The sequence below is a fragment of the Eretmochelys imbricata genome, chromosome 25 (assembly GCF_965152235.1).
Source record: "Eretmochelys imbricata isolate rEreImb1 chromosome 25, rEreImb1.hap1, whole genome shotgun sequence".
Taxonomy (NCBI): domain Eukaryota; kingdom Metazoa; phylum Chordata; order Testudines; family Cheloniidae; genus Eretmochelys; species Eretmochelys imbricata.
Window position 1 is genome coordinate 16,822,308 of NC_135596.1, and position 24,955 is coordinate 16,847,262.

Below are 24,955 nucleotides of genomic sequence, written 5' to 3' on the forward strand. Positions count from 1 at the left end.
TGGTTTCTTAGTCTCTAAGGTGCCACAAGTACTCCTTTTCTTTTTGCGAATACAGACTAACACGGCTGTTACTCTGAAACCTTTCATGGTAATGGAAGTGAATATATGATTTTAAAAAAATGCTTCAGTAAAACTTTACTGAAGATACACAACAGCCTTACAAAATAGAGCTCCTGAACAGGATACAGATCTGCATGTTCAGTACAAAGTAAAACAGGAACATTTGTCAGCATTTAGCTGCCAGAGACATTAGTGGCCTAGATTCAAGTTCAGAATACAACATCCCCCCCCTCGCCCCCCCCCAAAAACAACAAATTTTAGCAGCCTTAATTGTAAGTTAACTGAATTGGATTTCCCACCAGCACAAATCACTTAAAAAAAAAAAAAATCAAAGAGGGCTTTAAACTAGGTTCACCGGGGGAAGGAGACCAAAGCCCTGAGGTAAGTGGGGAAGCGGGATACCGGGAGGAAGCACGAGCAGGAGAGCGCAAGAGGGGAGGACTCCTGCCTCATACTGAAAAAGCAGGACAACAGCAAGTTATCTCAAGTGCCTATACACAAATGCAAGAAGCCTGGGAAACAAGCAGGGAGAACTGGAAGTCCTGGCACAGTCAAGGAATTATGATGTGATTGGAATAACAGAGACTTGGTGGGATAACGCGCATGACTGGAGTACTGTCATGGATGGATATAAACTGTTCAAGAAGGACAGGCAGGGCAGAAAAGGTGGGGGAGTTGCATTGTATGTAAGGGAGCAGTATGATTGCTCAGAGCTCTGGTATGAAACTGCAGAAAAACCTGAGTGTCTCTGGATTAAGTTTTAGAAGTGTGATCAACAAGGGTGATGTTGTGGTGGGAGTCTGCTATAGACCACCGGACCAGGCGGATGAGGTGGACGAGGCTTTCTTCTGGCAACTAACAGCAGTTAGTAGATCACAGGCCCTGGTTCTCACAGGAGATGTCAATCACCCTGATATCTGCTGGGAGAACAATACAGCAGAGCACAGACAATCCAGGAAGTTTTTGGAAAGTGTAGGGGACAATTTTCTGGTGGAAGTGCTAGAGGAACCAAGTAAGGGCAGAGCTCTTCTTGACCTGCTGCTCACAAACCGAGAAGAATTAGTAAGGGAAACAAAAGTGGATGGGAACCTGGGAGGCAGTGACCATGAGATGGTCGAGTTCAGGATCCTGACACAAGGAAGAAAGAAGAGCAGCAGAATATGGACCGTGGATTTCAGAAAAGCAGACTTTGACTCCCTCAGGGTACTGATGGGCAATTAATCTCGTTGTTCAACAATAACGGAATACCATTTATTTAAATATTTTTGGATGTTTTCTACATTTTCAAATATATTGATTTAAATTAAAACATGGAATACAAAGTGTACAGTGCATACTTTATATTTATTTTTTATTAAATGTTTGCACTGTAAAAAACAAAAGAAATAGTGATTTTTCAATTCACCTCATTCAAGAACTGTTTATCATAAAAGTTGAACTTACAAATATAGAATTATGTACAAAAAATAACTGCACTGAAAAATAAAACAATCTAAAACTTTAGAGCCTGCAAGTCCACTCAGTCCTACTTCTTGTTCAGCCAATTGCTAAGACAAACAAGTTTGTTTACATGTACAGGGGATGCTGCTGCCTGCTGCTTATTTACAAAGTCACCTGAAAATGAGAACAGGCATTCACATGGCACTTTTGCAGCTGGGATTGCAAGGTATTTACGTGCCAGATGCACTAAAGATTCATATGTCCCTTCATCTTCAACCACCATTCCACAGGACATGTGTCCATGAGGATGCTGGGTGCTGCTCGATAATGATACAGAGCAGAGCAGACTGATGCACGTTCATTTTCATCATCTGAGTCAGATGCCACCAGCAGAAGGTTGATTTTCTTTTTTGGTGGTTCGGGTTCTGTAGTTTCCGCATCGGAGTGTTGCTCTTTTAAGACTTCTGAAAGCATACGCCACACCCAGTCCCTCTCCGATTTTGAAAGGCCCTTCTGATTCTTAAACTTTGGGTCGAGTGCTATATCTATCCTTTGAAATCTCACATTGGTATCTTCTTTGCATTTTGTCAAATCTGCTGTGAAAGTGTTCTTAAAACAAACATGTGCTGGGTCATCATCCGAGACTGCTATAACATGAAATATATGCAGAATGTGGGTAAAACAGAGCAGGAGACATACAATTCTCCCCCAAAGAGTTCAGTCACAAATTGAATTGAGGCATTATTTTTTAACGAGCATCATCAGCATGGAAGCATGTCCTCTGGAATGGTGGCCGAAGCACGAAGGGACATATGAATGTTTAGCATATCTGGCACGTAAATAACTTCAATGCCTGCTACAAAAGTGCCACGTGAATGCCTGTTCTCACTTTCAGCTGACATGGTAAATAAGCAGCAGGCAGCAGCATCTCCTGTAAATGTAAACAAACATGTTTGCCTTAGCGATTGGCTGAACAAGAAGTAGGACTCAGTGGACTTGCAGGCTCTAAAGTTTTACATGGTTTTATTTTTCAATGCAGTTATGTAACAAACAATCTACATTTGTTATTTGCACTCTCACAACAAAGAGATTGCATTACAGTACTTGTATGAGGTGAACTGAAAAATTTTATCATTTTTACAGTGCAAATGTTTATAATAAAAAATAATATACACTTTGATTTCAATTACAACACAGAATATATATGAAAATGTACAAAAACATACAAAATATTTAATAAATTTAAATTGGTATTCTATTGTTTAACAGTGTGATTAAAACTGCGATTAATCACGATTACTTTTTTTTAATCGCAATTAATTTTTTTGAGTTGATCGCGTGAGTTAACTGCAATTAATCATAGAATCATAGAATATCAGGGTTGGAAGGGACCTCAGGAGGTCATCTAGTCCAACCCCCTGCTCAAAAGCAGGACCCATACCCAATTAAATCATCCCAGCCAGGGCTTTGTCAAGCCTGACCTTAAAAACTTCTAAGGAAGGAGATTCCACCACCTCCCTAGGCAACGCATTCCAGTGTTTCATCACCCTCCTAGTGAAAAAGTTTTTCCTAATATCCAACCTGAACCTCCCCCACTGCAACTTGAGACCATTACTCCTTGTCCTGTCCTCTTCCACCACTGAGAATAGTCTAGAGCCATCCTCTCTGGAACTACCTCTCAGGTAGTTGAAAGCAGCTATCAAATCCCCCCTCATTCTTCTCTTCTGCAGACTAAACAATCCCAGTTCCCTCAGCCTCTCCTCATAACTCATGTGTTCCAGACCCCTAATCATTTTTGTTGCCCTTCGCTGGACTCTCTCCAATTTATCCACATTCTTCTTGTAGTGTGGGGCCCAAAACTGGACACAGTACTCCAGATGAGGCCTCACCAATGTCAAATAGAGGGGGACGATCACGTCCCTCGATCTGCTCGCTATGCCCCTACTTATACATCCCAAAATGCCATTGGCCTTCTTGGCCAATTGACATTGACAGCCCTAGTAAAAACATAAATAAAGAGAAACAGTAAACATGAAATGGGGCAGGGATGTGGAGTAGACGAGGTGGCGGGAGAAAAGGGAGCTGGGCTTGGGAAGAGTATGGAGTGCTACTGGAGAGGCAAATTGGACAGACAGAAGACTTGCTCCCTAGGTCTGCTGCCTCCCTAGCTACACTCTAGCACCGGTTACGCCAGACTTTTCTGTGTCTCTACTCATCCTGCTCCCCGACTGAGGCTCACCAGTGGAGTCCCAGCCTGAGAGACTTAGTAAGGTTTGTCAGACCAGGTCTTCTCTGTGGGGAGCTGTGTGTTCAAGCAGAACTATCTGGGAAGCTCGACTCAGAGCAAGGCTGGCAACATTTAATAGAATTTGCTGTGACTTTGAACACTGTTGTTGTTGAAAAGCAGACCATGCTCATGTCCTACGAAGGAAAAGAGCATGTGAGAAATCCCAAGTATAAGAGCATAATGGTAAGTAAGTTACAAGAGCGTGATAGGTAAAATTTTAAAATGAGCTGTTCCTTTATTTGTTCCTGAATGGAAAAATACTGTTCCCTATATTAGCAGCATTACCTAGAAAATTAAAGCTCTGCTTGCTCACTCCGAATATATAACTTTGGTAAGGGAAATTCCATGATGAATAGAGGTATTTAATCCACGCTCCAAACATCAATCACAGCATAATTTGAACCACAGAGACAGCAGAGTGACTCCAGAAGGAATGACAATATATCTTTAAACGGCTATACAACTAAACAGCTGTGTAACAGTCACAGTCAGAATCAAGCCAGTCTCTATTTTATTTTGGGGAATGGGCAGGAATTGAGCAGTAAATTTTAAGCTTCAGATACGTGAAAGGATGAGCTGCAAGAGCTTCCCTGAAGTGAAAAGGCCAGAGGCTTTAAAGCATGTTCAGCACCCACAACTGGTGCCAGATTCTCAGAAGAGCACAGCGCCCATTCAGAACTCTTCACTACACGTGAACGCTTCAATTCCGAAGGGGAAGAAGCCTAACTATGAGAAAGCAGAGCAGTAGACGAAGGACAAATTTCTCTTCCTAGAGACACATGGCTCATCTTTTAGTTACTGCTGTCCCTATGCATGTGGATTTTCTATCAGTCTGTGATATCTGAGAGGAGAATTTTACCACACAGCATGTCACTCACTGCAGCTCAAACACTGAACAGCAAAGTACTCATCAATACAGCAGTCATTCAGGATGTTTCAGCCCGGGGAACGCAAACAGTTACTTTATGTATCTTGTCTCTGCAGTGACAAAACAACTATTTTTAAAAGAAAGATTCCTGAGCTAGAGGAAACATGGTCATTCCCTGCACTGCAACATCTCCAAAAGGAGAAAGTGAGAACAATGAACAAAGGAGGAGGAAGCGTGAAAACCAAAATTTCAGAAATTTAAATCACACAGAAAACTAGACAAAATTCTCCCTCCATATTCTCTAATCACTATGGATCAACCTGAAGCGTTTAAGCACCCATTGCCTTGGCATCTAAGCACCAAATATCAAAATGAAGAACCTACATTAAGTTTAATTTATTAAACTCCAAATATAAAGCTCAGCAAGTTTTATTTTATTCCAAAACAATGATCCTACTGAGAACTTTGACAGATTGACTGACTGCATTTTGTCTCAACCTCAGTAGTTTTAAAAAAAAGGGGGGGGCGGTAGAGAGAGAGAGAGAAGGGATAAATTCAAGCAGTCAGACATGATCAAGTCCAACAAGACAGGAGTCCAAGGGACTGCGGGGGCTTGGGGGGTAGTGAATAGTTGCTTGAGGTCACCAGGTAAGCCCCATAAGAAGTGGCCATGGGGTTCTCGGGACAAATGAAAACCAAAGTACAATTCACACGAGCTTACCTTAAGCTTAGCAAAACAGTCACAGACTTTAAGGCAACCTTGGTTGAAGATTATTGTGGAAGGCACAAGAACAGAAGCAGCGAGGGTCCAGAAACGCATTCAGCTTGAGAAGAACTGTCATTTAATCTCTGCCATAGTTACCAGGAGACGAGTGTGCATGTTTGTTAACACTTTCACCACTTATGACTGATCAAAAACAATTAACTTTAAAAAAAAAACAAACCTTCAGGCAGGTGTCAGAGAATAAGAACATATACATTCCTACTGAGAACACCAATTGGAGAGCTCTTGAATTCAAAGATAAGTCAGTCAAAATACAACTTATCAAGTATGTTTTTCAAGTTGGATGTCAATTAAAAGTGTTGCTACTCTAAATATTTTGACCAAGTTTTGCAAAAGGAAAAGAAAATATATAAGTAAGTTGGTGTGCGTAAGAGAATGACTTTGCAAGCAAGCAAACTAAATGTGTATTCACTTTTTAAAGTTACCATACAAATACAGAGTTGAAATGTAAACATATATATAAAATCACATTCTTCATTTGAAGAGAGAGCACGTGTACATACACACAGATCATTAAGCTGTTTCCAAATTTAAAATTTCAGTAGTTTTCTTTATAAAGGAAGCTAGATGAGAGGTGGATGATGGTGTTGTATTGGGGAGGGGGATCTTGAAGAAATTGCCATTAATTAGTCAAATAGCCGGGGCGGGGGGAGATAGGTAAAAAAAAAGTTACAGGAACAGTTTAAAAAGCTGAATATTTAGGAACTAAATATTCAGTATGCAGCTTAGGGTATTGTTATATATTTTAGAATGGGGTCCTTTTAAAAAGGAAGCTCTGCAATAAGAAAATTTTTGAAAAATTAAAATGCCATAAACTTTCTTAACCATGCTCTTCTTTACATTTGAAGAAAAATGTACATCCACATTTGAAATAAAGGTAGCAGCTTATGAAAGAATATATATATTAGTACTTAGACATATTGAATGGCAGCAAGGATGGCACAAAAGCTGCTAGCAGGGCATTCTCAAAATCTAAATAATATTTTTCTCTGTATTCCTACCTCTTTGACAGTGATCGTGGGTCCAGCAGCGTTCAATGAAAATGCCATTTATTACAGTAGGTGGGCAGTTGCTTTTTCCTTTCACAGTTCCTGGACACACATCTCCACACTCTTCTGTGTCATCCTTGTTGGCAACAATGTAATTGTCTTCCACAGAGTCTAAAATCCTAGACCAGTCGATTGTGGACAAGTAACACAGTTCATTGTTCTTCTCGATCCGCACTGAACCTCGAGTAATGTTCATCAGATTATAAAGGCCAATCTCTTTCAAGTGAACCATCTCAAAAATGACCAGAGCATAGTTAAAGAAGAGATGAGTTCCTCGAATCACAGTGAGGTTGGGAAAAAGCCCCTTTAAACTCTCTAAGCCATATACCCGAAAAAGCAGTAAGTAGTCCGTAATCATAGTCAGTTTGGGAAAGCTGAGCTCACGGAAATCTTCAGGCTTGGTTTTAAACATCAGCAAGATTTGCAAGTGGCCCTCTATCACAGTGCAGTTCTCAAGCATATTCAACCGGGTCAGGTTATTCCGAATGTCCATGCTCCCGCAAACTGGAAGGCAAAGAACAGAAATAATTAAATGACAATTTTCTAAAAAAATATATGTTCAACTGCTGTACAATACACTGCAGTCAAACATGACTGGGTGCATTTTAAAGTAGTACGGCTTAAGCACTAGGAAATATTGCAAGGAACAATCCTGCATATATGAGCCTGTCGCTGTGGGCTAGAAGACTTCATAGGCCTTTGTCATCTGCAATTTCTAGGATTTTATGTTCGCTGTGAAGTAACAGTAGTCTAGATAGCCACCTGGCATTCACAAGAGTCGAATAAGCATCTATTCAGCAGAGGATTTTTGGCAAGTATTTAAAGAGAACACCATACCTACCTCATGTCAGATTATGCAATTAATACAAAAGAATTTAATGGGAGTAATTGGGCAATATGGCATCGTATGCAGGGGACTGAGAGAGTGAAGGAAGTTTTGTGAAAATGAAAGAACACAGCCTATATTCTAGCTTGGCCTTTATTGAGAGGATAATAAGGACATTTCTAGATTAGTTTATTTTATTGTTTTTACATTCCATGGTTGGAAACCTTTCCCCTGCAATATCTAGTTAAGCATTTTATTCAACAGAACCAATAATCCAGAGAGAAAACTGGGAAAGTGAACAATCACACAAGGCTCAAACTGGTAGAAAAACAGAAACATGAGACCAGGCACCAATGAAACAAAGAACCAAAGAAACCTGGTGTATTTACAACTTTAGACCAGCATTTCTCAAATGCGGCCATCTGGGGCTTTTCTTACAACCACAGCCTCCTGGGCTGTGATGTGGGGGAGGCAAAGTAGCGGCCCCTCCCCCTCCCCGTTGCTCCTGGATGCACCGCCTTGGTGTTGGTTGCTGGAGACACGGGGCTTTGGACTCGGCCGTGGGACTTCAGGCTTCAGTCCCACGCTACCTCCCCTGACCTCCCAACCAGGGCTTAATTTGTCCCCAGGCTTGCCAGGGCTAAGCAAGTCTGCTGTGAAAACCAATACTTGATTAATATCACTTTTCACAACAGACTTACTAGCTAGCAATAAATAAATTACAATGATTTGGACATGTATATTTGCATATTTGTTTGTTTTTCCTAAAGCTAATAAAAAAGCGTGAGAATGGCCACCAGCTCTTGCTGGTGGCCACACTCTGAAGCCACCAAATAATTTGTCCTGAGAACCTCTGCTCTAGACACTGAAAAAAAATTCACCAACGAGATCAATTGCAACAGCTGGTGCAGGACTGAGTGACAGCGCAAAATCCACAAGTGACTGAGTCTTTTCACAAAACCAGGCTGAGAACCACAGTATCAAAACACAGAGTCTACTGAAAAAGCCTAACTACAGGAATAAGATGTATAGCAAAGCCCAAAACAAGCCATTGCTGAAGTTACCCGCTCAACCATTGCATCACAGATCTCAGGCCTTCTGTCTAGCCACAGCGCCAAGTGAAGGAACCAAATCTGGGTTCTAATTTTGAATCTTCAGCTCAGTCCATCTCTCCTTAAGGCAACAGGGGAGGGGAGGCAGACATCCCTCACTCTGTCTACTGATTCTTCTTTCCCTTTTCAACCACCCCAGGCTGAACAAGCTGTATTGACTACTGCCACTCTGTTCCCTGTGACCCACAAGCTCTTGCTCACCTGCACAGAATGCACAAATGCATCATCTTGTTCTTCAAATCAGGTTCACTGATTGATCACCTGAGAGGTGGTTCCAGAGAGGATGGTTCTAGACTATTCTCAGTGGTAGAAGAGGACAGGACAAGGAGTAATGGTCTCAAGTTGCAGTGGGGAAGGTTTAGGTTGGATATTAGGAAAAACTTTTTCACTAGGAGGGTGGTGAAACACTGGAATGCGTTGCCTAGGGAGGTGGTGGAATCTCCTTCCTTAGAAGTTTTTAAGGTCAGGCTTGACAAAGCCCTGGCTGGGATGATTTAATTGGGGATTGGTCCTGCTTTTGAGCAGGGGGTTGGACTAGATGACCTCCTGAGGTCCCTTCCAACCCTGATATTCTATGATTCTATGATCACATATTTCAGTATCAAGTCAAAGTTATCTTCCTTGGTTTTCCTACCCTCCGTGGAGTTGCTCCAGCTGTTGTCACAGATCTCGTCTCTCTCTCTCTCTCTTTAGACCTCTCTTCATCCCCTCTATTCTTTTAGCACCAACCTGCTCTTCCCTTTCAAACAATCTTTCAACTGTTAATGCAAAATTCTTCTCTCTACATCCAACACCATGACCTCTCTAGAACATCCTCCCTGAATCTCTCCCCCTCGTTAACTCTCAATTGCCTTCCCAGTCTCATTGAAAAAGGTTATTTCCCCCCCCCCCACGCCCTGCCTCCACCTACTATCATCTGGAATACAGTTTGTATTAACACTACACAAACTAGGTATTATACTGAATTCCAAAGGGAACCATAGCTAGCCTCTCCTCTGAAGGGGAAGGCTACTAGTTATCATCAAAGGATTTTTGGAAATGAGGGAAATGAATTGATTCCAGAAAAACAAATACAGTTCTAATAATTAATCTACAAGGCAGTAAATTTTGCATGCACCATAAAAATGCACATGGCACTTGGACTGGTAACATATCCACATTATAGGGCTCTTTGGCATTTTTAACAAAAGTACCATTTCTTGGCATTTTTTTAAAAGAGACAGGACAAAGCTTTGTAAGGAGCACTATGCATTGTCTAAGGGGAATCTGGTAACCCTTTGTCCATCTTCTTGAATTTCCGGTAGTAGGAGAGAGGGTTTGATAGGATAATATTTTGCCTTTTTATCCCACAAGTTCTCTTTTTAAAAAAATTCTGTTCATGGAAATATTAAACAAAATCCTGTGTGCAAGATGTTAACACCCATGGCAGGGCAAACTTGCTTACTAATCAGCACTGGATACAAGGAGGGTTCTACAAGTGTACACAGTCTCTGAATGGTCAGATATAGCATACATTTCATTGCAGCATCCCCAGAGACAGATAATGAAGCAGAATCATACCCTTGCTGGTAACAGCTTGCCTTCCCAAATGGAGGATAACTGCTTCATTCAGGTGGACAAAGATGGAGAGGAAGAGAGGTAAAAGGCCAAAGTGAAAAGGTGAGATGGTAGCAGTAGTCAAATCTCAATTTGTACCAGTTGCATCTAACCTGTTCTTGACATCACTTTGAGGATACTAAGATCCCCTTAGCATACATCCTTCTTTTCCTGTCATAGGAGAAAGATGTGTGTATTCTTGGATGCTTGTAAACATTCTGCCACCACAAAATAAAAGTCAAGTGGAAAGTGAGCTAAAAACTTACTAGAACAGAAAACCAGTATTAAATCTGGGTGGGTTTTTTTTCTTGGTTTGTTTGCTTTTATACATCAATCCTACCTTTTATTTGCAAGAGGCAATCTGCAGAGCAGGAGCTACTAACCAAAATGTGAGTAACATGAGACATACTAAGCCTATCCCAGTGTTAGTTAACCTTATAACTCCTTTAGTAACTGGTTCTAATCTTAGTATTTGGAGTTTGTATTGAGGTATTTAAACGTGTGTGTCTCTAACAGCACTGGACACTGCAGTCTCCTTAACCTACCAAAATTCCTTTGGAAGCACTCTTCAAAATGATCTTTGGTGACAGCTATTCTGATTCAGAGTCTACAGCTCCCCTCTCAAAACTTGCATTTGAAGATCCAGACCAATCACCTACCTATCAAACTGTGTGTAAATAACAATGCTAAACTAAAACAGTTATCATTAATAACATTTACCTGTATGTCTAACTCCATACCTGAAGTATACCAGTAGATCTACTGGTATACTTAATGAGCAATCTTTCTGTGCAACTACCAGTAAATGCCTTCTAAAACAAAACAGTGTAAGATCATACAGACTTTTCACCTCTATTTTTTAATTCTATTGCAAATTATGAACTTCTATCTTGATTATACCGTCCAGAGCCAGTAACCTAATTCAATTAACATCCATACAAACATCTCTGCTGCTCTGATTGCATCAGATGCCACCGGAGCACTGCATGTATGCACTGTTTTGTTGCTGTGAGATGAAAGTTTTAAGTACAATTTGCAGACTGTCACCCTTGACTGAGTCCCCTCTAAAAGGCCACAGTTACAGGAGAATAAACCTCCAAAAATTCTTTACATCCAATTCTGTTCTTAAAACTCTTTAGCCACTACTCAAATACCTCGCTGTCAGTAACCATCTTTCATGGTCACTCCTTCTACCTGTGATCTTTAGATAAATATCACAGATCAGGATCAAATCTTCCAAAATGGAATTCTTTAAATCTGTTCCTATTAATCTGAATTGAAGTCAGATTTTTTTTTTTAAACCAAAAGCTTTAGATGATTTTATACACAAAGCTTTTAGCTGGAGTAGACTTATGCAGCTGTATTATAAACATGCACATTTATGGCACCACATGATAAAAACAGCTTTAGAAGAGAGGTGTTTCTAAACTCCAGACCCTGTTCATGCTCACAGAACTGTTTGTGGCAAGCGTATAGTTTCCATACTTATCTGTAAAACACTTAGCACACTGCTGGCACTGCACAAATTGGCGTATTGACTATTAGTGGTGCAGCTGAGTGTTACTATACGGAAATTAGAGTAACAGTCGTGTTAGTCTGCATTCGCAAAAAGAAAAGGAGGACTTGTGGCACCTTAGAGACTAACCAATTTATTTGAGCATAAGCTTTCGTGAGCATCCGATGAAGTGAGCTGTAGCTCACGAAAGCTCATGCTCAAATAAATTGGTTAGTCTCTAAGGTGCCACAAGTACTCCTTTTCTTTATATGGAAATTCAAGACTGAAAGTCGGCTGCTTTTCAAAACACCAACAACCGAGGCACATTCAGTCTAGACAGAGCATTTTGTGCCTCTTCATTTTACCTGCTGTAAGGCGTGTGATGCACTTACCTGTGATTTCTACCATGGATGTCATCCCTGCTTTCTGCTGAGGTGTTTCAATTAAATTTCTATGGAAAATTGTTTTATTAGCTCATAAACAGGATACATTTATAACTTTCATACTTGTGAGAATTCTCCTTGTCTAGTTGCTTTGCTATCTCAGTAAACACTTATCTCTGCACATGCAGAAATCCGTTCCTGAATCAGAATCTACACGAAGACTGGGTGGCTGAAAGCTTTAGAATCCACATTCCAAGCTTCTTATCAACACAAGAGGCAGCGAGTGACTTTTAATTATAATTGGAATAATTTAGCCATTTTTCTAGCACATTAATTGCAAAATGTGGTTTGCAAGTAAGTATAGAATAAATCTTAAAACAGTACTGCATTATTCCTGCATTCACTGCCATGGAAGTACCTAGCACACATACTACTAAGATTTGCTTTCAGCCTAAAAGCACAGTACTTCACGAGCTGGCCAACAGATTGTCTTAACTTGGTTTTATTACATTTACTTTAATAAAGCCAATAGGAGTAACATTATGCAACTGAATTCAGATTTTACCTCTTTCATAAACCCAAAAACATCAAGTTAGCCACCAATCTAAGAGTACTTTTCAATGTTTGAGACCAAAGGACACAACACTGAATGCAAAACCAGTCTAGTTTAAAAAAAGAAAAGGAGTACTTGTGGCACCTTAGAGACTAACCAATTTATTTGAGCATAAGCTTTCGTGAGCTACAGCTCACTTCATCGGATGCATACTGTGGAAAGTGTAGAAGATCTTTTTATACACACAAAGCATGAAAAAATACCTCCCTCCACCCCACTCTCCTGCTGGTAATAGCTTTTCTAAAGTGATCACTCTCCTTACAATGTGTATGATAATCCAGTTGGGCCTTCCCCCCCCCCCCCCGGAGAGTGGGTTTGCGTGTGTGGGGGAGGGGGGTGGAGAAAACCTGAATTTGTGCTGGAAATGGCCCAACGTTAATGGCTTACTGAGTCCAATGCATTCAAAGACACTAGAGTTTGGGATCTTGCAGTAAAACATGCTCAAAGTTACATATTAAAGGGGATCATGGTGCATTAGATTCAACTTTAAAAACACTTAGTTCTATTTTGTTTGATTCATTTGAAAGCATAAGAGAAGCAAAGCTCTTTGCAAGGGCATGCAGGAACACACTACAGGGAAGACTTGTTTCCCACAACACACTTCTTGGGTGCTGGAAGCACAAGGCCTTCGGCCACATGCCACAATATACATAAGCCCCACTCACGTGTTGCCATTTTAAGAAGTTACTCACTTGTGTGAGTTTCTTGCAAAACTACCACACCTAGCAGTTTAATGGCAATGAATATTCTGATCTTAGTTTTCCACAGATCCCTAACATGTTCTTTTAAAAACAACTGTACTTAGTTTCTAGGAAAACCTCATAGCAATTGTTCATAAATCTGATTAACTGCAAATAAAAATTAAACCTGGCAATATTTGGACTGAGCAATAATATTGCTCAATGGGATGTTTTTGGCATTATATCCAAGTTGCTTCAAAAATCATTAGCAGAAGAATTTTACAATGTGCACAGCACATCAAAATGTGTGCCTTTAAAAGTAGAACAGGGAATCTTGTGAGCAGCTAACAAGAACCCCTTTTACCTCACCGATGCTTCTGGGTAAGGTAGGAGGGAATCAAAAAACTCTCTCACTGGGCACCCCAACCATGAGAAATATTGGGAGAAAATTAAACACATCTTACACGGATGGTTTTAGTATTTCTTCAGAACAAGTTAGAAGGGGAAGAACGCTTTCAGGACAGCAAATGCACGTTTGGGGTGACACCCACAAAGGGGGGCTTTCCTCCGAAGCCTTAAAATTTCATACAAACTATTACATTTAGCTCAGCAGTCTCATCTATAGCCACTATTTCTGCCAACCTAGTAACTAGCCTCATATTAAATTAGATAATAGCTAACAAGATATGAAATAATCTTGGAGGGAACTGGGGGAAAGTTCATTCTAACAAAGCAAATGTTTTCAGCATCATTTTTCCATTTAAAAATCTAGACATCTCAAAATAACAAATACACTTTTAAATTTTTGGCTATCCCAAGAGGCCAACAACTTTGCTGGAGGTCTTGTTGCTACTTTTAATTAAGTGCCAGGACAGCATGCTATTTGGAGCAATGAAGAGGAATCGACAAGAGAAGTAACATGATTATTAGTCAATCGGTGCCAAGCATCAAAGCTTCAACAAACTCTTCTAAGGATACTTTGAAGCAAGGAACATGCACTTCTCGGCAGCCACACAGAAACAGCAAAACTGATGGCTAGGGAGGCATGTTCTTCTTTCATTATTTTCCCACTGGTAGATTCAAAATGTCTTGCCAGAAAATAGAATATTTTCTATTAAAATTTAATTTTAGAAAGGGTTCAGGAGTATTATTAAAGGTAAAAGTCAAGCTATTCTTCATGAAGAACATAAATCGACTACCCAATAAAACTTAGGATAATCTGACACTTAAAACATAGGGTTCCTCTAGCAAAAGGAGAAACAACAGAAAGAAAAACCACTACAATAGGTTGTTGTTCAATGCATAAACCACAAGCGCAACTAAGATAGGATTGGTAACACAATCAGCTTAATCCTTGGTTTCTGCTTACCAAACGCACAGGTAACAAGTTGCAGCAGACAGAGTTGTTACCCAGGAGCAGCTACTTTGACGTGTATAAAGCTCTCTCTGATAATAATTTAAATATATACAGTTAACTTCTAAGAAATGGAAAAGACAATAAATATTACTCAAGTCTTTTCCATAGGAAAGAAATTACTATCAAGAATAAAAGCTCAGAGTTCAAGGCCACTAGACACACATGTAACAGACTGCAAATTATTTAGAACATGGATGCAATGGTAAGTTAACTATCCAAGTCTTTTATTGCTTAAGAGTTAGCATTAGGTGAATCCCTAGAAAAAACAATCACAGTTCAAGAGCTTCTTTTCTAAAATAACCAACAACTTCTTTAAAGGCACAACCTAGCTAAGGTTATAGCAATTTTAAATGAAATTCTATTGAAACTTTTGTAGAATTTCACATTTCTGTGGAAATTATATTTTTTAAAAGAATTTATCTATTGACTTACAAGGGATTTTTATCATGACTTCGTATTCTATTCAGGTTCTCATTCTATAGCCATCACCATGCTAAGTGAATACCATTTCATGGTACATCATAAAGTTATACAGTTAAGAATATTTTATAAATCTTCAGAACTGTAGAATAGGGAGAAAAAAAAGCTTTTTCTGAATATATTTGTTGAATTCTACCCAGCCGTTTGAGCCTTCTATTTGTGCTACAGCCATTCTCATGTCAGCCCTATCACTTCATATTATCAAAGGAAGAAGTGGGTTTTTTTCCCCAGCTTCTCTCAGCAATTTCTTCTTGGGGAAAAATTCAGCAACAAATTAATATGAAAACTGGTCAAATTAGCTCCCAGAAGAAAGACAAAAGTTCAGAAGCCAGTTATTAGTGAGTTTTTCTTAAAGACAAATAAGCTGAGTTCTTCTCTGATGTTGGAAACTTTAAGAAAAGGGATCAAGCCTCAAATATTTGCTCCACCATACTGTATATACTAGGGTCCACCATAGCTCCCACCAAAGTTGCTGACAAAATTCCCAGTGAGCCAAATTCTACCTATGACATCACATAATGAATTTGGACCACTGATCTCAATGGGAACAGGCACAAAGCCGAGGCTGCGTGCTCTATCTCTCCACCATACAAGAAAAAGGGAAGGGGCAGCCAAATAGGACAGCAGCCACATGGGACAAGTAAAAAAACATCCTGCATCCTCAGTTATCAAGCTATTCAGAGTAACTTTATTTGAAAAAACAACAAACCATTTCTAGACATTTCTAATCAAGCCACCAAGAAAGAATCAAATGGCAAGGTACAACCATTTTTTCTAAAATACATGCCATAAAGACAGGCAGAGCCTCTTGTACAAACTAGTTTGGCAGCAACACCAAGGTAATGAATGGAGAAACCACGTCTGATGTCAGCTTTGGTTTTCAAAATACAGTGACTGGGAAAAATTCTGGAACCTAAACCTTATTTATCATAAACAGTGTGGATAATAAACCTCAATGACTCGCTACTCCAGAGCTTTGTTTCTTTATCCATTAAGACTGAGATAACATAGTACTGTTCATGAAAATAAGATCAAAGACCATTTAACATATTTTATTAACGCTACAGTTTTTAAAATGTATACAGCCTGCCTCAGTAACTGCATCATTAAAAGAAAACAACATTCACTTTGCTCAATCTAAAAGCATGACACTTCACACATCATAAACTCGTTTTGAGGAATAAGATATGGGAAGAGGAAAGAGGGCTTCTGAGTATTTCTTTTTCTTACTTGTATGACAAATTCTGAATCTAGTGACTGGGGTGTCCACCTTGCTGAGATGAGAGGTCATGAGTACTACCAACCAGGTGAGACCTCAATGCAAGGGACTGCAAAAGCCAGTTTCCAATCTACTTTAATAATGGCTTAACAAACAGAAAAAGATCTAATGGTTAAACTGTTTAATTTTAATCTTCAGTTTGCCACCCCTGATAGTGAGGTCTGTGAGGTGAAGCAGGTTCAGATGAGGCTGTGATGAAGGTGAGAGTCTGTTCATTTACCCTTAAGTTCCCTCAGATGACCTTGTGAGGCAGCTGCTGCATTCATTCTTGTAGGCAAGAAAGGAGAAGACCTCTGCTAAAGCAAGGGCAATCCCCCTGTGTCCTGGAGACAGCTTCTCCTGTGCCAATCGCACACAAATGCCATAGCTTGGCCTGCTGCACTCTGCATTCTGCCCCAAACCTGGGATTCGATACCATTTTTATGTTCTATACATTAAAGTTATCACAGGAGCCTATTTCTTTACTGCTGGGCCTGTCCTCTACAAAGGCAAAGGACAGACGGGAGCAACCAAAGATGAATCCACTGGGCCAAGGTGTTCAGAACTAGTCAACCAAAGGGTGAAAACGTAGATATTAGAGGAGTTTGAGTTCAGGTAGAAAGCTCTCATTGACTTCAGAGGAAGCAGTAAGGCCTCAAGTCTCTGCCATGGGGCAGATATGCTGCCAGTCTCACAAATGACAAGTTTTTTTTTACTTCTACAACACTTTCAAACGATAAGCCTGGCAGCTTAAATTCATAACTTTGCTAGATGCTAAAAATCATGGTCTTAATAAAGACAGTAGATTTATGGCTCATTACAACACTTAGTAACCCACTAACCCCCCTTTTTGCCCTATAATCACAGGGCTGTTAACAGGCCACTTCGTCTGGAATGATCCCCTAAAACAGCGGTTCTCAAACTGTGGGTCACAACCTCATTTTAAATGGAGTCGCCAGGGGTGGCATTAGACTTGCTGGGGAAGAAGCTGAAGCCTGAGCCCCACCGCCCAGGGCCAAAGCTGAAGCCCAAGTGCTTCAGCCCTAGGCGATGGGGCTCAAGTTACAGGCTCCCCCCTCAAAGCTCTTGGGCATTGGCTTTGTCTGCCAATCCGAAGCAGTGGGACTTGGGCTTTGGCAGGGCTTGGGTGAGCTCTGGCTTCAGATCCCCTTCCTCGAGTCATGTAGTAATTTTTGTTGTCAGAAGGGGGCCACAGAGCAATGAAGCTTGAGAACCCTTGCCCTAGAATATTTGCTACTTATGATAAACTATCTGTTCAATCTTGTATTTAGCTGTGACACCCTCCGTACCTTTTCCAGACCTGAAGAAGAGCTCTGAGTTGTTCGAAAACTTCCCTCTCTCACCAACAGGAGTTAGTCCAATAAAAGATATTCCCTCACCCACCTTGTCTCTATAACTTTTTTCAGCAAGTTGGCCACCCCAGGACTGCCCTCTGAAAGGTTCACCAGGTTATTTTTGGTGATAAGTGCTTTTCATTTTAGGACCTCTCCAGGCTGCAGAGCACACGGAGGACAGTTTCCCTTTATAAAACAATATTTCATGGAACCCTACAACTGCAAGAGAGAAGGCCTGTATAACTATGGTGACAAATGACTTTTTCATATTATAAACTCACAGGAGCAAAATTGACTTCTAGGGTGATGCTCAGCATATGACAGAACTAAAAGAACTGCGGGAAGGAGGGGCATCTTTTAAGGCACTTTACAAACACAGAGTTTTACATGTGGTCTAGTGGTTACAGCAGACAAATGGGAGTCAAGACTAAATTGAAAATTCTTTGGACTAGGGACCTCATGTTCCTACCTCATCTGTAACTGCGTAGGACACTATTGGCACTGTATAAATAATAAAATTAAGTAGAAATATCCTTAAATTCCATTCTGGACTCTGCTATAATCTGACCCCAGGGGCATTGCCCCCATTTCTCTACCTGTAAAACAGAAATAATACTTCCCTACTTCACAAGGCTGTGAGGATTAATTCATTATGTTCATAAACTCAGGTGCCATCCAAGAACAAAAGGTGCTACAGAAAGCCACAGTAGCAGCCATTTGTTTGTAACAGTAACAATTTGTAAAGAACTTGGAGGTCACTGGACTAAAGTTGTGTCAGTGTTAATATGAGTGTTTTGCACTGGAAAGAGAAATCTTCACATATATCCACAGGCCACAGTTTGGGCTGCTTGCTGACTATATCTCAACTTCTAGATGAAAAATACAGTCGTACTCCTTTTCAAGATTTATATTTAATCATTTTTTATTTTTTTTAAAAGCCTGTGACTGAAGAGGGGGAGGTATTTTTGACTACATGACCAGCCAAAAGCCTGATTTTCCAGCAGTCAAAGGGTACAAAGCAGGAACCACCCTCTACCACTGTACGTATGTGACAAGTCCATCGTTGCAGGATCTGGACTCTGAACCAACCGACTGATATTACTTCCTTTTGTAGGAAATGTTCCAAGTACAATGAAAGTTATTAAATGAACAATTTCAGAACTTAATTCTCTTTATGCAAACATTTACTAGCAGGTCCTTTCATTTTCTATAAAAAACAAACAAACATTCTACCTTAAAACAGAAAACTCTAGCTAAAATAATGTCTTTAAGCAAGCTTATCCAACAAAATCAGCCATAAAACACAATGGTCTGACACTAGCTAACTAAGAAAGCTGTGAGCTTCATTTATTAGTCTCCCCAATCCCTCCACTGCAGATTCTATTATTGTTTTAATTTAATTTCTCCCCACACCCTTGCTTTTAATACCTGTAGACTGCAAGCCCTGCCTAAGAATATTTTTTTGGTTAATTTCAAACCTTTGCAACTCTAAGCCAACACTGAGCTAAGAGCCTTCTGAAACAATATTCTGTGTTGAAATTAACCAAAAAAGAAAAAAAAAGAGAGAGAAGTGAGGGGGAACTACAGTTAGAATCCTCTAACGTAGCATGGAAAAGGCTAGAGGGGTACGCATGTTCATATTTAAAACGAATTAGACCCACAAAGGCATTACTTGTAGTTATACTTTTACCCATAAAATCTTATACCCAAATAAATCTGTTAGTCTTTAAGGTGCCACCGGACTCCTCGTTGTTTTTGTGGACACAGACTAACACGGCTGCCCCTCTGTTACTTGTAGGGTAAATTCCAACAGAAAAGCATGGGCTAAGTCTCTCAGCTCCCTATTTTATACATAGACAGATGATACAATTATACCCCCTTCACATGCCAAATGCCACATTTAAGAGAAACCGTTTTAGAACCTGATTCAGAAGTCAACTTAGAGGTCCCATTTCAAAATATTTTTGAGAAGTAAATATTAATGGCCACTAAGGTAAAGTTACCAGCAACTCAGAAAACTGAAGATTTTTCATTTATCCCCAAATCAAAATAAAACAAAAATTAAAAAACAAATAACTCCAACTAGAGCAGGGGTCGGCAACCTTTCAGAAGCGGGTGCCGAGTCTTCATTTATTCACTCTTAATTTAAGGTTTCGCGTGCCAATCATGCATTTTAACGTTTTTAGAAGGTCTCTTTCTATAAGTCTTTAATAACTAAGTCTATAACGAAACTATTGCTAAAAGGCGGACTTGTGGCACCTTAGAGACTAACAAATCTATTTGAGCATAAGGTTTCGTGAGCAACACTTGCATCCGATGAAGTGAGCGGTAGCTCACAGATGCTTATGCTCTAATAAATGTTAGTCTCTAAGATGCCACAAGTCCTCCTGTTCTTTTTGCGGATACAGACGAACACGGCTGCTACTCTGTAAACTATTGCTGTATGTAAAGTAAATAAGGTTTTTAAAATGTTTAAGAAGCTTCATTTAAAATTAAATTAAAATGAAGAGCCCCCAAACCGGTGGCCAGGACCCGGGCAGTGTGAGTGCCACTGACCATCAGCTTGCATGCTGCCTTTGGCACGCGTTTGCGGACCCCTGAACCAGAGCAGGCCAAGCAAAGTAGGAACAAGGTATTTTACTCATGACCCAGTCTATTTAAAGGAATTTTTTTTGTTCAAAATAAACACCCACAGTATCTTTTTAAGAGGCTCTCTCAGCTATACGCAGGTGCTCCTCACACGAGTTGAATTACTGGGAGCTTCCAAAGAACACTTCCCTTTTAAAATTCAGACATGCCCTAAGGCTATTTTCTGTTAATTTAAGACCACTCCTACACATAATTACACTTCATACCCCAAAACCTACATTTAAGAGAGACACTGGTTGTGACAAAAAAGGTTAAAAGCCAGGAAGTCCACAGCGAAGGGTGAAGGGTCCCGGAGCCTTCGCTCCACTGCCGAGGCACCCGGCTCGGGTACAAAGGGAGCTGGGAGGCAAGCCGGCAGCCCGGCTGTGAGGCAGGGTACCAAGCTCAGGGTGTGGGGGGCGCCCCTGGCTCCCATTTCCCTGTTTCCGCGGAACACGCAGGCGTGCTCCGGGGCACGGGGGTTTTGCATTCGAGTGATGTGGCTTTTTGCCGCAGTTTATCGCGGTTTTAGTTTCATCCGCGAACCTGCGGTCCTCGGGGGCAGGTCTCAAGGTGTCCGTTTCCCGGGGGCGGGGGGGGGTATTTGTCGGGGGGTATTTGCCCCCCGCAGGCTGAAGCGCAGCTCGGCAGAGCGAAGTCGCCGTGACACCGGGGCCGGCCACGGCCGCTGCCCCCCCGCCCTGACACGGGGCGCTCCGGGGGCGGCGGCCGGGCGAGAGCGGAGCTCGGCCCCGCTGCTGCTCCCCCAGCGCCGGGCAGCGGAGCGGGAGCCCCCCGAGCCCCCCGAGCCCCCCGCCGCGCACGGCCCGGCCCGGCCCGGCCCGGCCCAGCCCCGGGCCCGCCGCTCCCCCCGACGGGCGCGGAGCGGGACGGAGCCGCGCGGCCCCGCGCGCCGACTAGGCCGCGCCCCCCGCCGCCGCCGCCGCCCTCACCGCCCCCCGCCGCACTTACTCTCCCCCCGGCTCGGGCCGCAGCAGGCCCCCAGCAGCGCCGCCAGCGCCAGCGCCGCCGCCGCCGCCGCCCTCGGCGCCATGGCCCGGAGCCGCCGCCCCCTCCCGGCCGCCGCCGCCGCCGCCTCCCGGCCGCGGGCTCAGAGACCGCGGGGCTGGCGCCGGGGCCGAGCCCGGATCCGCATCTTCGCCGAGAGCCCGGCGCCGCCGCCGCCCGCTGGTCGCGCCCGGCCGCCGGCCCAGGAAGCGGGAGCCAGGCCCCTTCCCGCCGGCTCCGGCTCCGGCTCCGGCTCCCGCGCGGTCCCGGCCCTCTCGGCGGCCGCTCGCAGCCCGCGGCTCCCGGCCGGGCTCGCTCCGCTGCGTCAGGCCGGGCTCGCCGCTGCCTGCCTGGCCGGTAAACAAGGGGCTGCCCCCGTCAGCGGCGGGCGGCGGCAAGAGGCGGCGCGGAGTCTGGCTGGGGACGGGACGCGGCCGGGGGAGGGGACCGGGGAGGCGACATCCACCGGCCGGGCCCCGAGCTGCCCGAGCCCCGGGCCCCTCCTCACACGGCCCCGGCCGCCGCCCCCCGCCCCCCCAGCGACCAGCCCCCCGACCCCCTCGGCCAGCGACCTGCCCCCGCCCCCCGCGACCAGCCCCCCCGCGACCAGCGACCAGCCCCCTTCCCCCCCGGCCCCTCCCCACACGGCCCCGGCCCCCGCCCCCCCAGCGACCAGCCCCCCGACCCCCTCGGCCAGCGACCAGCCCCCCTGCCCCCCCGGCCCCTCCCCACACGGCCCCGGCCCCCGCCCCCCCCAGCGACCAGCCCCCCTCACCCAGCGCCCCCAGCGCCCAGCCCCCGCCCCCCCCAGCGCCCAGCCCCCCTCCCTCCGGGCCCCGCCCCCCACGACCAGTCCCCCTCACCCAGCGACCAGCCCCCCTCCCCCCGGGCCCCGCCCCCCCGCCACCAGACCCCCGCCCCCAGCGCCCCCAGCGCCCAGCCCCCCTCCCCCGGGCCACGCCCCCGCCCCCCTCACTCAGCGCTCTGGCCCCGCGACCAGGCCCCCTCACCCAGCCACCCGCAACCAGCCCCCCTCCCTCCGGGTCCCTCCCCACATGGCCCCGGCCACCACCACCCCCAGCGCCCCCCTCACCCAGCGCCCCTCGACCAGCCCCCCTCCCCCAGCACCCCACCCTCCTTGACTAGCGCCCCGCACCCAGCGACCAGACCCCCTCACCCAGCCCCCCTCGACCAGCCCCCAGCGCCCTGCCCTCCTTGACTAGCGCCCTGCAACCAGCGACCAGACCCCCTCACCCAGCGCCCTGCACCCAGTGGCCAGCCCCTATCACCCAGTACTAGTGCCTCTGCCCACACCCCTGGTTACTAGTGTGCCCTGCACCTAGCCCCTATAACCCAGGACCAGTACCGCTGCACCACCCCTTCCCTCCACCAGCCAGTCCTTCCCCCTGGCACCCACTCTTCGTGCACAAGATTCCCCTTCCCTCTCTACCCACATGCAGAGTGCCCAGCCCTGCAAATGCACAGATCCATCCCAGGCCCAGACCAACGTCACACGCAGGCAGACGCTGAGCAGAAGCAGCAGATAGGAGAATAAAAGGGAATTTGAATGATGGCAGATTATTAAATAACTAAGATCACATTTGTGTAACACTTTGGAGCGCTGGAGATGTACAGGGCCTTGAGTACTGGGATAAGCACCTTTATACTCATGTCACTGCCCTGCAAAGTTGCACCAGTTTAATTGTTGGTTTCTAAACCAATATAGTTGACAGCAGTCCAAAAACCATGTGTAGAGCAGCCCAAATTCCTCACCCAGCGCCACCCTAGTCAGCAATACTGTCCCTATTGCACACACAGGCCTTCTCTACATTGGGAAACATTCTTGTATAGAAACACAAATGTTAAGGATCTAGACAGGTTTCAGAGTAACAGCCGTGTTAGTCTGTATTCGCAAAAAGAAAAGGAGTACTTGTGGCACCTTAGCGACTAACCAATTTATTTGAGCATAAGCTTTTGTGAGCTACAGCTCACTGCATCCGATGCATTCAGTGGATCCGATGAAGTGAGCTGTAGCTCACGAAAGCTTATGCTCAGATAAATTGGTTAGTCTCTAAGGTGCCACAAGTCCTCCTTTTCTTTTTGTTAAGGATCTAGTTATCTGAGACAATGCTGACCCCAACTTTGTAGTCAATGTAGACAAGGACCATGGTGTCAGCTAGCCGTGGTTAGCCCTACCTAGGACCAGAATCTGGCCTGGGAGGGCATGCAGTTTTTGCTATGAGTCCCCCACTTCCTCATTAGGTTGCAGTTGTGAAGGTGCTTGTTTTTGTAGGATGAAGGGCTTCTGCAACAGGCTGACCTTTTTGAGGAATAGGCTAAGTCTGTTGGAGAGCCAGAATTTGGGACCTTTCCAAAATCATGCAGTTTGGAAAGCTACACTTATTTTCCTTTGAATAGAGGTATGCCATGCCATTGCTGTAAGTCTGTGGAAATTAATTTAGTTAAGGTGAAATTGCAAGTTTGTTTTTATAACCTTTACAGATTTAAAAGAAAATGTTTTTCATATAATGGCTAAGCTGTGACAATATTTGAATTTCAGAATTTTTACTACATATCTCAATTAATCACTTAATTTCAAGGCCTTAGTAAAAAAATGTTGTATACAAATATCTTTACCCAAGATGCTATAACAATATTTTAAAAAATGTATATTTTAAAATCCAGTGTATTGGTCAATGTTTACATTCTTGTTTACAATGAAAAAATCAGAAGTCAGTTCACATTCATCTGCAGTTAGATTTAATGTCTAGGGCCCAATTCTAGTACATGGTTAACTTTGTGCACAGTCTATAGTTCTACTGAGTGCATAGTCTTTGCAAGTTCAGGGCCTTTGTACTGTATTGTTTCGCTTTCATACACAGTAGTGTTGATTTATTTTATTGTTTTGACAACGTTTACATTTTGGATGATATTCAAGCTGATATGTCACTTTTAAAAGTTATAACAAGAAGAAATAGTTTCACACTCAGACTAGCTTTGACTTCTTTCATTCACTCCCAACAGAACTCCTGGCAAAAAAGAAAAGGAGTACTTGTGGCACCTTAGAGACTAACAAATTTATTTGAGCATAAGCTTTCACGAGCTACAGCTCACTTCATCGGATGCATTGTGGGCTCAGTTCTACTAGAGGTCAGCCATGCGATGTGCAGGAGAGGGTATGCTATGTTAACCATTGGCCTTTTCAATGCCTAAGATTACAGTCCAGATCTATGTTCCAAAGGTCGGGTCATCTTCTTGTTCCAGTGGGATACAGACTTGGATGCTTTTCCTTCATTATTTAAATATTTGTTGTTTGCCCTTGAGCTAATGCATCACAACACATTTCCTGGCAACCAAGAGAACTACTTCCAATAATTTTGTCTGATATTTGCACAGTCCCATTTCCGCAAGATTGTGAGTTACACAAATTCTTTGAATACAGGTAGTTTATAATTCTAACATGCCTTATAAGTAAACAATTATTCTTTCCCAAAATCTTTGCCTCTCCTTCTCCAGTACCCCACTATATACCAGACAGTTTAGTTCAGTTTTATATTTATTGATAGGTAACCTGGTGCAGAGGCTCTCGAACTATGGTCCATGGACCACTGGTGGA

General features: G+C 43.4%; 1 protein-coding gene across 1 annotated transcript in view; it reads right to left on the minus strand.

The window, feature by feature from the left end:
• Positions 1-21,396, minus strand: part of INSR (insulin receptor) — a 103,911-nt gene extending 82,515 nt beyond the window's left edge. The window contains exons 1-2 of the mRNA XM_077805414.1: positions 21,304-21,396; positions 6,441-6,992 (exon numbers count right to left, since the gene is read on the minus strand). Of these exons, the coding sequence (XP_077661540.1) occupies positions 6,441-6,992; positions 21,304-21,385 (634 nt within the window). The 5' untranslated portion in view covers positions 21,386-21,396. The remainder of the gene's footprint in view (positions 1-6,440; positions 6,993-21,303) is intronic.
• Between the last annotated feature and the right edge of the window lie 3,559 nt (positions 21,397-24,955).